Source organism: Carcharodon carcharias, chromosome 15, assembly GCF_017639515.1.
Source record: "Carcharodon carcharias isolate sCarCar2 chromosome 15, sCarCar2.pri, whole genome shotgun sequence".
In the NCBI taxonomy this organism is placed as follows: Eukaryota; Metazoa; Chordata; class Chondrichthyes; order Lamniformes; family Lamnidae; genus Carcharodon; species Carcharodon carcharias.
Window position 1 is genome coordinate 58233483 of NC_054481.1, and position 12169 is coordinate 58245651.

Below are 12169 nucleotides of genomic sequence, written 5' to 3' on the forward strand. Positions count from 1 at the left end.
CTTATTCTATCTAAACCTGTCATGATTTTAAACAATCACTATCAAATCTCCTTCTCAGCTTTAAGGAGAATAACCCCAGCTTCTCCAGCCTATCTACATAACCGTAATTCCTCAATCCTGGAATCATTCTTTTCAATCTCTTCTCTATCCTCTCCAAAGTCTTCATGTGCTTCCTAAAGTCTAATGCCCAGAATTGGAAACAATACTCCAACAGGAGCCAAACTACAGTTTCTATTCTAATTTCACTTCCCTGCTCCTTTCCCACATCCCATAATGTTCTTCAAATTTTTATCTAATTGCATTTTAACTGAATGTCTAAAGGTTTGTGGGTTATGCCATGGAATATCACAATGCTGTAACATTCTTTGTAATTTCCCATTTTCTGCTTTTAATACTGATCCTAAAAGTATGCCCTCTTGATTGCTACCAGTAGAAATAATATTTTCACTATTTACCCTTTCAGACTATGTCACCCATCTAATACATTGAGGAGAAAAGGGTGGTGGGAACAGGCACCTGTAGCCTATTGGCACTTTGCTAATATTTTATGTGAGGGCCTGTGCAATGAACACAATATGATTAATTTTTACATCCAGTTTGAAAGGAAGAAGAATGGGTCCAATACTAGTATTTTAAACTTAGATAAGAGCAATTATATGGGCATGAAAGCTGAGCTACTTGAAAGTGAACTAGGATACTAGGCTAGGGGATAGATTACAGAATCAGATTCACAGAATCACAGAATCACACAGTGCAGAAGAGGCCCTTCGGCCCATTGAGTCTGCACCGATCCGTGAGAAACACCTGACCTACCTACCTAATCCCATTTACCAGCACTTGGCCCATAGCCTTGAATGTTATGATGTGCCAAGTGCTCATCCAGGTACTTTTTAAAGGATGTGAGGCAACCTGCCTCCATCACCCTCCCAGGCAGTGCATTCCAGACCGTCACCACCCTCTGGGTAAAAAAGTTTTTCCTCAACTAAGCCAATTTTGAATCCACCTTATCAAATTCCTGCCCCTCACCTTGAACTTGTGTCCCCTCGTGACTGACCCTTCAACTAAGGGGAACAGTTGCTCCCTATCCACCCTGTCCATGCCCCTCATAACCTTGTACACCTCGATCAGGTTGCTCCTCAGTCTTCTCTGCTCCAATGAAAAACAACCCAAGTCTATCCAACCTCTCTTCATAACTTAAATGTTTCATCTCAGGCAACATCCTGGTGAATCTCCTCTGCACCCCCTCCAGTATAATCACATCCTTCCTATAATATGGTGACCAGAACTGCACACAGTACTCCAGCTGTGGCTTCACCAAGGCTCTATACAACTCCAACATGACCTCCCTATTTTTGTAATCTATGCCTCAATTGATAAAGGCAAGTGTCCCATATGCCTTTTTCACCACCCCACTAACATGCACCTCCACCTTCAGAGATCTATGGACACACAGGCCAAGGTCCCTTTGTTCCTCAGAACTTCCAAGTGCCATGCCATTCATTGAGTACTTCCTTGTCAAATTACTCCTTCCAAAGTGTATCACCTCACACTTTCCAGGGTTAAATTCCACCTGCTACTTATCTGCCCATTTGACCATACCGTCTATATCTTCCTGTAGCCCAAGACACTAAACCTCACTGTTAACCACCCGGCCAATCTTTGTGTCATCCACAAACTTATTAATCCTACCCCCCACATAGTCATCTATGTCATTTATATAAATGACAAATAATAGGGGACTGAGCACAGATCCCTGTGGTACACCACTGGACACTGGATTCCAGTCACTAAAGCATCCTTCTGTCATCACCCTCTGTCTCCTACAACTACGCCAATTTTGAATCCACCTTATCAAACTACCCTGCATCCCATATGCCTTTGCCTTCTTCATAAATCTCCCATGTGGGACCTTGTCAAAGGCTTTGCTGAAATCCATATAAACTACTTAGATTAGATTAATAGAGAAGCAATGCTAGACATTTAAGAGGATATTTCAGAATACTCAGAATAAGTATATGCCTATTGTAAATAAGTTAAGGAAAGCATCAAACTTAAGGAAAAAGCATATAACTGTGCAAAGAAGAGTGGCAGGTCAGATGATTGGTCAGAATATGAGGAACAGCAGAGAATGATTAAAAGGTTAATCAGTAGAAAGAAATTAGAGTGTGAGAGGAAGCTAGCTAGAAATGTAAAAACAGAGTGAGAGTTTCTACAGATATTTAAAAAGGGAGAGAGTAAGTAAAGTGAATGTTGGTTCTCTAGAGAGTGACAATGGGGAGTTAATAGTAGATAAAAAGGAAATGACAGATGAAATGAACAAATATTTTCCAATTGTCTTCACTATAGAAGATACAAAACACATTCCAGTAACAGCTGTAAATCAAGAGATGGAAGGGAGAGAGGAACTTGGTGAAATTACAATCACTAGGGAAGTGGTATGAGCAAACTGATGGAGCTGCGGGCTGACAAATCTTCAGGTCCTGATGCACTTCATCCTAGGGTCTTAAAAGAGGCGGCTAATGAGGTAGTAGATGCGTTGGTGTTAATTTTCCAAAATTCGCTAAATTCTGGAAAGGTTCCATCAGACCGGAAAGTAGCAAATATAACCCCTCTATTCAAGAAGAGGGAGAGGCAAAAAACAGGAAACTATAGGCCAGTTAGTTTGATGTCATAGGGAGGCTGTTAGTGTTGATCATTAAGGAGGTTATAGTTGAGCACTTAGAGAAACTCAAGGTAATCGGGAAAATCAGTATGGTTTTGTGAAAGGGAAGTCATATTTAACCAATTTATTGGAGTTCGTTGAAGGAGCAACGATGGATAAAGAGGAGCCTGTAAACATACCTTATTTTGATTTCCAGAAGGCATTTGCTAAGGTGGCACATCAAAGGTTATTGCAGACAATAAAAGCTCATGGTGTAGGGGCTAATATACTAGCATGGATAGAAGATTGGCTGGCTGGCAGAAAACAGAAAATATGCATAATCTGATTGGCAGGAAGTGATGAATGGAGTCCCACAGGGATCTGTGCTAGGGCCTTATAATTTTTACAGTTTATATCAATGACTTTGATGAGGGAGTGAAGGCTTGGTGGCTAATTTCGCGGTTGACACAAAGATAGGTAGGAAGATATGTTGTGAAGAGGATTTAAGGAGGTTGCAGACAGTTATAGATAGGCTGAATGAGTGGGACAAAATCTGGCAGGTGGAGTATAATGTGTGAAAATGTGAAGTTGTTTGCTTTGGCAGGAAAAATAAAAAAGCAGAGTGTTACATAAATGGAGAATGTCTGCAGAATTCTGAGGTGCAGAGGGATCTAGGTGTTCTAGTGCAAAAAGTTAGTATGCAGGTACAGCAAATAATTAAGAAGGCCAATGGAATGCTATCTTTATTACGAGAAGAATTGAACATAAAAGTAAGCATATTATGCTTCAATTATACAGGGCATTGGTGTGACCGCACCTTGAATACTGTGTTCAGTCTTGGTCTTATTTAAAGAAGCATGTAAATGCATTGGAGGCAGTTCAGAGGAGGTTTACTAGATTGATACCTGGAATGAGTGGGTTGTCTTATGAGGAAAGGTTCAACAGACTGGGCTTGTTCCTACTGGAGTGAGGGGTAACTTGACTGAAGTATATAAAATCCTGAACGGTATTGAGAAGGTGGATGTGGAAAGGATATTTCCTCTTGTGGGTGACTCTAGAACTAGGGACCATTATGTTAAAATTAGGGGTCACCCTTTTAAGACAGAGATGAGGAGAATTTTTCTCTCTCTGAGGGCAGTGTAACTTTGGAACTCTGCCTCAGAAGGTGGTGGAAGCGGGGTCATTGAATAATTTTAAGGCAGAGGTAGATAGATTCTTGTTAGTCAAGAGAATGAAAGGTTATCGGGGGTAGATGGGTACGTAGGATTTGAAACTTAAATGAACTTATTGAACGGTGGATCAGGTTTGATGGGCCAATTGGCCTACTTCTGCTCCTATTTCGTATGTTCATAGGTATATTCATAAGCCAGACATTTAACCATGCGTGGGTATCCCAGCCAACATCAACCTGTCTTCATCTGATGCCCTCAATTGCACGTGGTCCCATTGTTTAAGAACTTTAGCTGTCCTGACCTCCCTTATAGCAAGTATTAATTGAGGACCTGGTCAAAACTGCAGGCTTGGCATTACTCACAATAAATCTCAGGCAAAACTTGTCTCCCAATTCCCAGCTATACCTGGGATACTTGCCTTTATTAGCCAAGGCATAGAATATAAGAGGAGGGAGGTTATGCTGGAGCTGTATAAAATGCTGGTTAGACCACAACTGGAGTACCGTGTGCAGTTCTGGTCACTACATTATAGGGAGGATGTGATTGTATTGGAGAGGGTGCAGAGGAGATTTACCAAATGCTGCTTGAGCTGGAGTGTCTGAGCTATTAGGGAAGATTGGATAGACTGGGGTTGTTTTCCTTGGAGCAGCGAAGGTTGAGAGGGGTCCTGATAGAGGTGTATAAGATTATGAGGGGCATAGATAGGGTGGATAGGAAGGCACCTTTTCCATTAGTAGACGGGCCAATAACCAGGGAGCATATATTTAAGGTAAGAGGTAGAAGGATAAGAGGGGAGTTGAGGATGAATATTTTCACCCAGAGGTGGTGGGAGTCTGGAACTCACTGCCTGAAAGGGTGGTTGAGTCAGAAACCCTCGTAACATTTCAGAAGTATTTAGATATTCAGTTGTGTTGCCATAGCCTCCAGGGCTATGGGCCAAATGCTGGAAAATGGGATTAGTGTAGTCAGATCTTTGATGACTGGCACAGACACAGTGGGCCGAATGGCCTCCTTCTGTGCCTTTGAGTCCATAAAGTAAATGAAATCATCATTTCTCATTTAACACTATTTGTTTTTGTCTCTTTTACTTTTAGGCTGATTCAGTCAGACATTAGGATACTTGTATTGTCACACAATATCCCAGACCGACTGTACCGACAGTGGCTGCAACGCCCTGTAAATTTGCCTGTCACACTGATGATGGACACTTCAGAGATGGAGCCAGTGGAGAAATTAGTCCCAGAATGCCTCAGTCTCCTGTTGAGACTGGGAAATTACATCCAGCAAAATCCAAAGGTCGGAATTTTAATCTAGCATGCAGGCACTGAATTGATTCCAATTTTGTATCCATGTACTGTAACAGGGAACTCTATTAGAATGAAGTTGTTGCCAGCTTCACTGGAACCCCACACTTAAATCTTCCATTGCTCAATGCAAAAGGAGCAGAAATCACTGGTTCAAGGCATTGGCATTTTCCACACTGATGCATTGGTAAAGAAATATTGCAGGAGATTGTTTTGGTTATATATAGAGCACTGCTTTGTTCCAATCACCCCACCACATATCAGGCTCACAATCACCTGCCTTGTTAATTACAGTGGAATCCATCCTTTGGGACACAAAATGAGTGCGAGTAGGGGTGGGGCTGAAGGAGGGAGGAAAGCCTTTCATAAACAAGAATTTTCCAGTGCTTGTAAAGTACGTTCACTATAACCATTCCTGCATCATTTGTCTAGCCTGGATTTAAACCCTGATCCCAGAGATTAAGAATCTCACAATACTGTGAACATACATGAGAAAGTATCCCCTACGGCACAGAAAGTAAATAGTTTGCCAAGTGAACTGAATGCATCGTAAACAGAGTAGGAAGTCGAGAATTTGGTGAGAGTTGGAATTCAGTGCAGAGATGGAAGCAGATGCTTCTTTTAGTTAAATTAATCAGTTTAAAATAAACCATTGAATAAACTTTAACTAATTAAATATATAAACAAGGTTAAATAGAGATGGTAATGCAGTAGGCGCGCTGCATGTGCACCATGTATGAGCTTATGGAGAGCAGTACAATCCTAGGCAACCACATCTGCAGTGTCTGCAACTAGAGTAGCTGTGTCTCAAAGTTGTTAAGCTAGAGTCCGAGATGCAGACATTGCAATGCATCAGTTGCCTGAACATGGCGCCTGACCCTTTAAGTAATGCAACTGCATGGTCCCTCTTGCAGCTTCATGATTATTTTGTCTTGAGTAAACAACACAGACACCGTCTGAACATTCGTTGCCCAAATTTGGGAACCTGGTGTCATATCAGTTGATTGGCTGTTACAATGTTATAATGGTACCAACTCAAATCCTTCCGATGCACACAAGGTGCCCTTTTCCTCGCAGAATCTGTGGGCCCACAGTGTGGGGTACACAGATAGATGTAAGGCCTCTGTAGCGACGCTACAAGCAGTGCCACATGAGGCAATTTTGTGCTCAAGGGTTAAAGAAAATGAGAAATGTAGGTGTCTTTTTTAGTAAGAGCATGTTGAAATTGTAGAATATATGAGCATTGTCAGCTGTTAAACAAAATGCTGGCGCAAGCTATTTTTTAAAAAAAGGACTTGGCAAATTCCTATTCAGAAAAAGGCTATTGATTTCAGAATCATGGTAAGGAAATTGATATAACATCGTAACAGCCAACCAGCTGATATGACAGCAGGTTCCTAAATTTGGGCAATGAATGTTCAGACGGTGTTTGTGTTTTTACTCAAGACAAAATAATCATGAATCTGCAAGATGGACTCTGCAGTTGCATTACTTAAAGGGTCAGGGCTGAAACGATAAACAAGGTGGAGGGGTGATCTTTTCCTGCCGAAAACATTATTTTGTTGCTGTGTGAAAATACCTTTAAGAACTTAAAGAATTATTGATATGATTTTTATGTCATGCCTTTCACACTGAAACACCCTAAAGCACCTCCCCAGGAGTGAATTTTATCGAACTGCAGTGAGTTACTATGTAGGCCAACATGCAACTGTAACAGACTGTCATCTCATAAATAAAAATAAAGGCACCATTTTAATGGTGGGGGTGTGTGGCATGGGTGGTTACAATGCATGGGAGCTCTGAAATGGGTGGAAAACTCTTAACGACCAGATGTTAATAGCATGAATTTTTGTCACCAACTAGCCTGAACCCAGCCAGATCTGCTACGTGGTGGAAATTCAGCAGCAGGAGGCTGCAGTTGAGGACCAAGGTAAGTGGTGAGGGGCCTCTGGATGTAATTGGAGGGAGGTGGGAAACCCCAGCTAGAAAGGCCCAAGGCTTCCTTGTGAGGCCCAAAGGCACACTCAAAGGAGCAGGTGGGATACAACAGGAAGGCAGTGGGATCAGAGGGGTAAGTGCAAGTGACCATCTTCATTTTATCAACATGCACTCACATCCCAGTTTCCACCAAAATTGGAGACCCTGTGTATTAAAAAAACAACATTCAGATGATGGTGACAGCCCGTTTCTCTCATACAGAAAAACATCACTGGATCAAATCACACCGTGTCTGAAGAAATCCGACATCTGATCATCAAAGAGAATACCATCAAGTTTCTGTGTGGCAGCTCAGAGCTCATGACTCCTCAGCAGTTCCTTGAACATTATGAAAAATCAACATATGTCGTCCTAGACTCAGGTAGAGTTTGAACTGAGGTTCCTAATGTGGAACTAGGCACATTTCTTTTAATAGAGGGAAACTTCACTAAAGAGCAAGATCCATGGTGCAGGATATTAACAGTACTAAAAAGATCAGGAGGTAAGGAATTTAACCATTTTGAGCTTTTAAGGAAAATTGAGGAAGAAATTCATTTCAATCAGACGATGATGAAGGGAAGAAGAAGATTGTAGGACAGAGCATTTGGAACATGGGAGGGAAAAGAGATAATTTTTTCAAACCAGGGAATCATCAATCAATAAAATAGAAAGACAAACAATGATGATGCAGAGAGAAAGAGACTTGTCAGAATCTACAGAAAAATTTCAACTACCCTGATGTTAATAGGTTAGAAGAAATAGATAAAGGAGATAATGAAATGTGGTTCCTACAACGTGAATAGGACTTCTTTCTAACCAATATTTATAAAAGCCCAACAAGGGAAGATTCAGTATTGGATCTAGTAATGGGTTATGAAGCAGAGTAGATAAGGTAAGTAAAAGTACGGGAACATCTAAGCATCAGTGACCATAATATAATATGCTTCAAGATGATAATATAGGACATATATATGACAAAAATCAGTAGAATGGAGAAAAGCTGATTTTGAGGGGCTGAGAATAGGACTACTGGAAAATAAAATGGGCATCAATATTAGCAAACAATGATGTAGAACAACAATGGGAGACATTTAGAATGGTACTCAACAGAGTCGGTTGGGAATGGGGCCATTAAGGGATAGACAGTATAATACCATAGGTAATGATAGATAGCAGAAACATTGAATAATTATTTTGGTTTGATATTTACCAGGGATATCGAACAGGTGTACATGATATTGGATGATTAGATAAGTAATAAGTGCATTTAAAAGTGATCTATTAAATAAACCAATCAAATTCAAAGAGGTTAGAACCTCAGGTCCGGATGGATTGTATTCACACATATTAAAAGAATCCAGGGAAGAGATAGCTGAGGTATTACTACACAATTTTAATAATCAGTTAGAAAAAGACGTGGTACCAACAGACCAGCAGATGGTTAATGTAATACCTATAGTTAAGAAGGGTGATAGAACATGTCCAGGAAATTATAGACCAGTTAGCTTAACATCATTGGGAGGAAAAAATAATAGAATCACTATTCCAGGAGAGAATAGTAGAAGCCTGAGGATTGGGAGTGTTTTAGAAACCAGCAAAGGCCCACTAAAAGTTAATAAAAAGGGAAAAGAAATAAAATGACAGTAAACCATCCAGGAATATAAAAACTGATTTTAAGAGTTTTTATAAGTACATAAAAAAGAGAGTAGCTAAGTATTCATTGATCCCTTAGAGGCAGAAATTTTCATGGGAAATGAAAAAATGGCTGAGATGTTGAGGAAATATTTTGGGCCAGATTTTCTTGGAGTCAGGTCAACTCCAGATTCCTTTAAAAATGATGGCAGGACCCAATTCCGGGATTCCTGCCCCCATAACTGGATAAGGGTAAAGATAGTGAGTCTGCACCCCGCACTCCCAATCTGACCTGTTCCATTGTGGGAGTAAGTATCTCATACAACCCTGCAATTTTCATGGAGAAGTCGGGCCAGCTTCTCAAGGACACCTGGTTCACAGCCCTCTGAGGAGTCGTGAACCATAGTTGCAATTGGGGAGCCTTTTGAAAGATATGTTTGAAAGGCCTTACCTATGCTTCCTCTATGCTCTTCATGCTCCCATACTTCTTAAAAGCCCCTCATAGTACCTCCATGTGCCCATTTGCCTTTCATGGCTCCCTGCATCCTCCATGCCCATTCACTCTGTTTGCACTATAAAACCAATGAGCCATATAGTAACTAAAGCAAGTCTTGAAATGCATTTAAAAAAAACGCCCATTCAAAAATCTGCTTTGAAAAAAATTCTGCTCTTACAACCATATAAAAGTGTCAATCAAAAGAGCCATTCTGGGATCAATGACAGAAGTTTTACCTCACTTCACACCTATTAATTGTGTCCAACTAAACATACAGGTATTGAAAGAAACAGTTCAAAGAAAGAATAACTTATTATAACCTCAAAGATGTCAATCAATCAAAGCAAACACTCCATTTCAGCTTGTGAAAACAGACCCTATGGTGAGCTAATCCATTAGTGAGGTTTGGAGTTCAACCAACCATTCATAATGAAGCCATCTGTGAATTCTATCAACAGATGGCCAAACTTCCAAGTTTTGTGTCATCTACAAATTTGGAAATTATCCCCCATACACTCAAGTCCAAGTTATTAATATGTCAGGAAAAAGTGATCTTAGCCCATACCACCAAGCAGAAAATCAGTTGTTTATCACTACTCTTTTGTTTCCTATCATTTAGTCAATTTTGTATCCATGCTGCCACTGTCCCTTTTATTCCATGGGCTTCAATTTTGCTGGCAAGCCTGTTATGAGACACTTTATCAAAAGCATTTTGGAAGTCCATATCTATCTTCACCAACCCTTTCTGTTACCTCATCAAAAACTCAGTCAAGTTACTTAAACCCGATTTGCCTTTCACAAATCCATGTTGGCCATTCTTAACTTATCTACACTTGTTCAAATGACTGTTTTGTCTTGGGTTATTGCTTCAAAAGCTTTCCCACCACAAGGTTATACTGACAGGCTTGAAGTTGCTGGGATTTTCTTTACACCCTTTTATGAACAAGAGTATAGCATATGTGGTTCTCCAGTCCTCTGGTGCTATCCCTGGATCTAATTAGAAGATTATGGCTTGTATTTCCACAATTTCTAGCCTTATTTCCCTCAGCATGCTCATTGCATCCCATCCTAGTCACTGATCAACTTATCATAGAGTGTTTGGTGGAATGGGCACACTCCTGATCTTGCTGCCCTTCTGGGTGCTGCTGCCCCACTGCCAATGGCTCCAGCTCTCTCCCTCTGTGGTGCTCCTCCTCACTAGAGGTCTGAAAGTCTGAATGAATGAGGTCCATGACAAATAGCTACACCCTGCTCTCTGAGCCTCCCAACATCCTGGCTTTATACATACAAGTGCCAATTCGGAAAGGACACTCAAGCAGCATGTCCCCGATATGCTAGGCAAGTTTCTCTTTATTCCTGATTGCTACAGCTGGCGTCCACTCAGTTTTACCCTCTCTATGAAGCCAAGCTATCTTTCACAATGGCTGCCGAGTGCAGCCAACACTGACCTTCTGCTGACCCTACATCTCGCTATAACAGGCGAGGGTGTGAAGCTGTTATTCCTGCGCGCCCTCATAAAATGGGAAAAAAAACTAGTAAAATCACAATTAATTGTTTGTTCAACATGATTAAGTTTCAATGTGACTCCCTCCTGTCAGACCAACCACCATTGGTAATATCCAGTTGTGATGTATATGTTGGGCCTCCCTCTTTGACCCCTTATATCACCCCTCCACCCCTTTATCAGCCAACAGAATACAAAAACCAGGAAGTTATATGAAGTGCAAGTTTGGCTGTGATTAGAGTAATGTGTTCAATTTTTGAGTGCCACACTTCAGGAACCATGTGAAGGCTTTGCAGAGGATAGAGATTTATTAGAATGGTTGCGGAGATGAGAGTTTAGTTACTGTGCTAAATTGGAGAAACTGGAGTTGTTCTCCTTAGGGCAGAGATGACAAAGAGGAGATTTGAAAGAAGTGTTTTGAATCATGAAGAGTTTAGGTAGTTTCTCTTTATTTACTCTATTTCCAAAGGCTGAAGGGCTGATAACCACTTGGCGCAGAGTTAAGGTGAAAGGCAAAAGAATGGGAGGTGACATGAGGAAAAAAAAATTGGGTTTCGAATGCACTGCCTGGTAGGGTAATAGATACAGGTTCAGTAGTAATATTCAATAGGGAATTGGATATATACTAGAAGAAATAATTGCAGGGATATATGGAAAAGAGGGCGAGTGGGAATAACTGGATTGCTCCTTGAAAGAGCTCATTAGGCAGAATGGCCTCCATCTCTGACATGCTCAGTTAGCTCTGACAAGGTCTGTGAACAATCACGTGATGAGCAGCAGATTTGTGCAACCCGTCTCATATGAAGATAGGCCTCCCTCCAATCAATGTCCTGCAACTCCTCTGCATCTTCAAGCTTCCTTAGAGCAGAAGGAATTCCCAGCGAAATGCCCATCCTACTAATACAAGCAGTTTGATTTGAGAGTAGAATTCCCTTCAATCAGAGATGGAAAGAAAAAAATAAAACACAATATAAAAATTAGCTGCAAAAGTGTACCCAACTGCCAACAGCATCTCACAATCAGCCCAATCCACAGTTTAAAGAGAAATGCCATAGAAATGATCAAATGTACCAAGGGGACATTTGAGATGGTACTTGCACTTCAACAATCAACCCTAGAAATGAAAAGGGAAGCCTTACCCTTGTTTCTATTTTTTCAAACCCTTAATGAGGCTCACACACTCTAACTGAACAAGCCTTGTATACACCCAGTGTAGACTGGCTGGGAAATCTATGTCTTACCTCCTAATGCAATTGCACGTGTTCCCCTAACTTTTATCACAATCAAATCTTCCTCACTCCCTTATATTCTGCCTTGTAGTTCCAATACCCCCTTTACTATTCGTCACCCACCATCACCCCGTCCCCATCCGTCCCTCCCCCACCGCAACTGATCCTTTTCAGATACAAAATGAAAACATGATGGTCTGTTTACCTCCTGACA

At 40.9% G+C, this 12169-nt stretch overlaps 1 protein-coding gene across 1 annotated transcript in view; it reads left to right on the forward strand.

The window, feature by feature from the left end:
- The window catches only part of LOC121288380 (testis-expressed protein 47-like), a 41776-nt gene that overhangs the window by 28364 nt on the left and 1243 nt on the right, over positions 1-12169 (forward strand). The window contains exons 5-6 of the mRNA XM_041206933.1: positions 4908-5109; positions 7317-7476. Of these exons, the coding sequence (XP_041062867.1) occupies positions 4908-5109; positions 7317-7476 (362 nt within the window). The remainder of the gene's footprint in view (positions 1-4907; positions 5110-7316; positions 7477-12169) is intronic.